This window comes from Euphorbia lathyris, chromosome 4 (assembly GCF_963576675.1).
Source record: "Euphorbia lathyris chromosome 4, ddEupLath1.1, whole genome shotgun sequence".
NCBI classification, from domain to species: domain Eukaryota; kingdom Viridiplantae; phylum Streptophyta; class Magnoliopsida; order Malpighiales; family Euphorbiaceae; genus Euphorbia; species Euphorbia lathyris.
The window spans coordinates 76,884,792-76,888,329 of NC_088913.1; the positions used below are offsets into that span (position 1 = coordinate 76,884,792).

Sequence of the window (3,538 nt, forward strand, 5' to 3'; positions counted from 1 at the left end):
GTTTCTACTTTTTGTTTATTGATTGTATAATGAAACCTAATCTTTTTTTCTCGTGGGATGATGAGGACAAAATAGGTTAGGAAGCAAGCCAAATAGCATTATCATGAATAGCTACCGAATCCCACCTCACCTCAGACTAAGACAGATAACATTAGTTAAACTTATCCAACCAATTATCAAAACATAATTTGGCACTTGTCCATTATTATAATTTAGACCATGAGCTTATAATATACATATAGACTAGCATAGATTAGGTTTTCCTTGGTCGGTTAAATTGAAAATGACATTTTTGCAATTCAAAACCATAAATACTTACATAGATAAATACAGCCCACCCACCCATCATCATCACCATTAATTTCCCTATCATCAAACTAAAAAAAGGGCAAAAGAAAGAGGTAAAAAATTTAGGCACTTTTTAGATTGAAAAATACATATTGCTTACTACTATTATTGATTCCATGTGCTCATGTTATATTACAGACAAGGTACATAAACAGACAAACAGAAACAAACAAACAGAGCTTGAGCTTTGATCTTTGAGATAGATAGAGAGAGATTGAACACATCAAACAGCCACAAATATATGCATCTTCATCTTCATCTTCATGATATGATGATATGATGATCATTTCTTGAAAGGAATGGCTCTGATCACAACTACATGGTACAGAGCTGCTAGTGCTGCTCCTATGAATGGACCCACCCAGAAAATCCACTGATACCAACCAATAAAAGAAGATCAATCATTAACAAGATAGACATCATAATTAAAGTAACTTTAATCATACTAATGATAAGGTTTAATACATGACCGCTGTCTAAACTTGGCTAATAAAATCGTTAGTTTTTAAAACTTGTTTAAAGTGATATGATTAACTCATTGTGTTCATATGGTAGAAAGAGAATGAGAATTTTGACAAATTGAAAAATATGCCACTTCAGAGCCGTTTAGGGGATGAATATATAACTTTTAAGTAACTTTAGGAGGTCAATAAATAATTTTAAGCGAATTCAGATGGCCAATGGATAATTTTAAGCGAATTCAAGAGGGATGACGCGACATTCTATAGGTTGAAAGGGCTCTTGATGTATTACAACTAATGACAACGCTGAAAGCATACCTGATTTTGGCCTAAAAATCCATTGGTCCTTAAATTTTAAAAATGCCTCATTTGCCTTGTGAATTTGTTTAAAGCCGCATAATTAATCCTCTAATGATACGTTTAAAGTTTAAGCGAGGTAATTAATCTTTTAATACTACGTGGCAGAGTAAAAGGCGATTTAGGCAAATTGAAATGCATAACACTTTAATTAAGTTCGGAAGGCTAATAGCACTTTAAGCAGGTTTAGGAGTCCGCTACATCACTTTTAAGTAAATTCCAGAGATTAATAAGGCATGTGCAAAGTTGAGATGACCAATCAATTTTTTGGGCAAGTATAGGTGACTTATGTGTTCAACCTAATGATGATTAAGACTTACATGATCATCCCAGCCCTGGTCCTTGTTAAAGATGATAGCTGCCCCAAGACTCCTAGCTGGGTTGATCCCAGTTCCTGTAATTGGGATTGTAGCCAAATGCACCAAGAAAACAGCGAACCCGATTGGTAAAGGTGCCAAGATCTGTCAACAAAATTAACACCCATCATTAGATTACATAAAAAGATCAAACTTTAACTAAACTGAGGCATAGAAATGAAAGTTTTCCAGATAATAATACTTACAGGAACATGAGAGTCTCTGGCACTACGTTTGGCATCAGTGGCGGAGAAGACAGTGTAAACAAGAACAAAAGTCCCAACAATCTCAGCTCCAAGACCATCACCTTTGGTGTAACCAGCGGCTACACTGTTAGCACCACCGCCCAATAAAGTATACTGGTGACGACCTTCAAATCCTTTCACCACTCCGGCACCACATATGGCTCCTAGGCACTGCATCACCATGTAGTATACTGCCCTTGTCAACGACAGTTTCCTTGCCAAAAACAGCCCAAATGTCACTGCCGGATTTATATGTCCTCCTGCACCACCACCACCACATTAATTGCCAACATAAAAACTACTCTCGGACTTACTTATCACCTAATAAAAGCTTTTGGTTACTATATGAAGGTCACAGAGGCTCCGTGATCCCCGACTCCGGTGAGAAAATACAAAAAAATTAAATTTACTACCGGAAAATTCCATTGTTGAACATAAAAAGTCAGGTGTAATTCCTTTATTTTCAGAATTTTTGACAAATTAACAGAATTGGCGACAGAAACATCCGACTTTGATCCTAATCCCCAATTTTGTCAATTAACCTATGATTTGGCACGATTTAAGAACTTCTTAAGCTAGCAAGTTAAGAATTTGAACCCTAAACTATTCATGAACTTATCACCTAGCTTAAGCTTTTGGTTTAAGCAGGGGGAACTACATGATAACACCGACAGAATGTCTGTCGCTAAAAATAAACAGACTGTTCTGTTGCTTTTGCGACAAAATTGGCGACGGAATTTCCGTCGGTGGATCTTAAATTAAAGAAAAGTGTCCTTTTTACTAAATTTTTGTCCACTGACTACTAACTCTCCGAGCATTTGGTTTTAGCTCTGCAGCTGGGTATAATGATCTGACACGATTTAAGAACTACTTAAACTAACAAGTTAAGCATTCAATTTGTAAACTAAGAGCTTGTAATTTAAGTGAAATTTGAAGGAGAAAAGAAGAGGAACCTGAAATTCCAGCAGTGCAGTACACAAGAGCGAAGATCATACCACCAAAAGCCCAAGCAATCCCTTGTATACCAACCGTCGAACACTTGGTGGGCGCTTTAACCACACCCATAACCGTCAAAACAGAGATATACAAAAACAAAAAAGTAGCCACAAACTCAGCAATTCCAGCCCTGTAAAAAGACCACGAAGTCAACTCGCTCGGCTCGAAAAACGGCGCCGGTGGTGGCTCAGTATAATCCTTATCATCTTGGGTCTGAGCCGCCGTCCCAATCGGCTGCGCTTCCCTGTATTTGTTAGCTCCCAATCTCACATCTTCTTCCTTTCCCTCCATTGCTAAACCTTTCTTTTTTCTTTCACTTCTTCTCTAGAGCTCAAAAAGGGCAAAATGGGAAACTGTTTTATGACCGTTTGATGAGAGAGAGAGATAGTGAAGAGTGGAGTAAGTGGTGATTGATTATATAGGGGAAATGGTGGGGTCAATTTAGTGTATTAAATTGAATTTTGGACCGACCAATCATATAATGGAAGAATAATTGAAATGACGGAATTGCCCTTGGTGAAAACGACACAGTGTTGTATAGTGTAATTCATAGTTGGCAAAAGGTTGGCCACATGTGTATAAATAATGATGTTTGATGAATGAAACCCACCGTCCATGATGCAATAATGGAGATTGAAATTGAAATTTGAAAAAAAAAAAGATTTTGGGTTGATTTTTGAAGATTGTAACATTTTGGGGAATTTTTGTTTTTGATGAGAGAGGGATTGAAATTTAATTTTAGAATTGGGAACATGCAATATGGCTAGGGAGTGGA

At 37.0% G+C, this 3,538-nt stretch overlaps 1 protein-coding gene across 1 annotated transcript; it reads right to left on the reverse strand.

The window, feature by feature from the left end:
* Window positions 1–402: 402 nt before the first annotated feature.
* On the reverse strand, window positions 403–3,158 carry LOC136227981 (aquaporin PIP1-2-like). The gene is made up of 4 exons (XM_066016782.1): window positions 2,721–3,158; window positions 1,729–2,027; window positions 1,487–1,627; window positions 403–721 (listed from the first exon to the last, which is right to left on the reverse strand). Exons 1-4 carry the CDS (start codon window positions 3,052–3,054, stop codon window positions 632–634), a joined length of 864 nt encoding a protein of 287 aa, XP_065872854.1. The 5' UTR covers window positions 3,055–3,158; the 3' UTR covers window positions 403–631.
* Window positions 3,159–3,538: the final 380 nt, after the last annotated feature.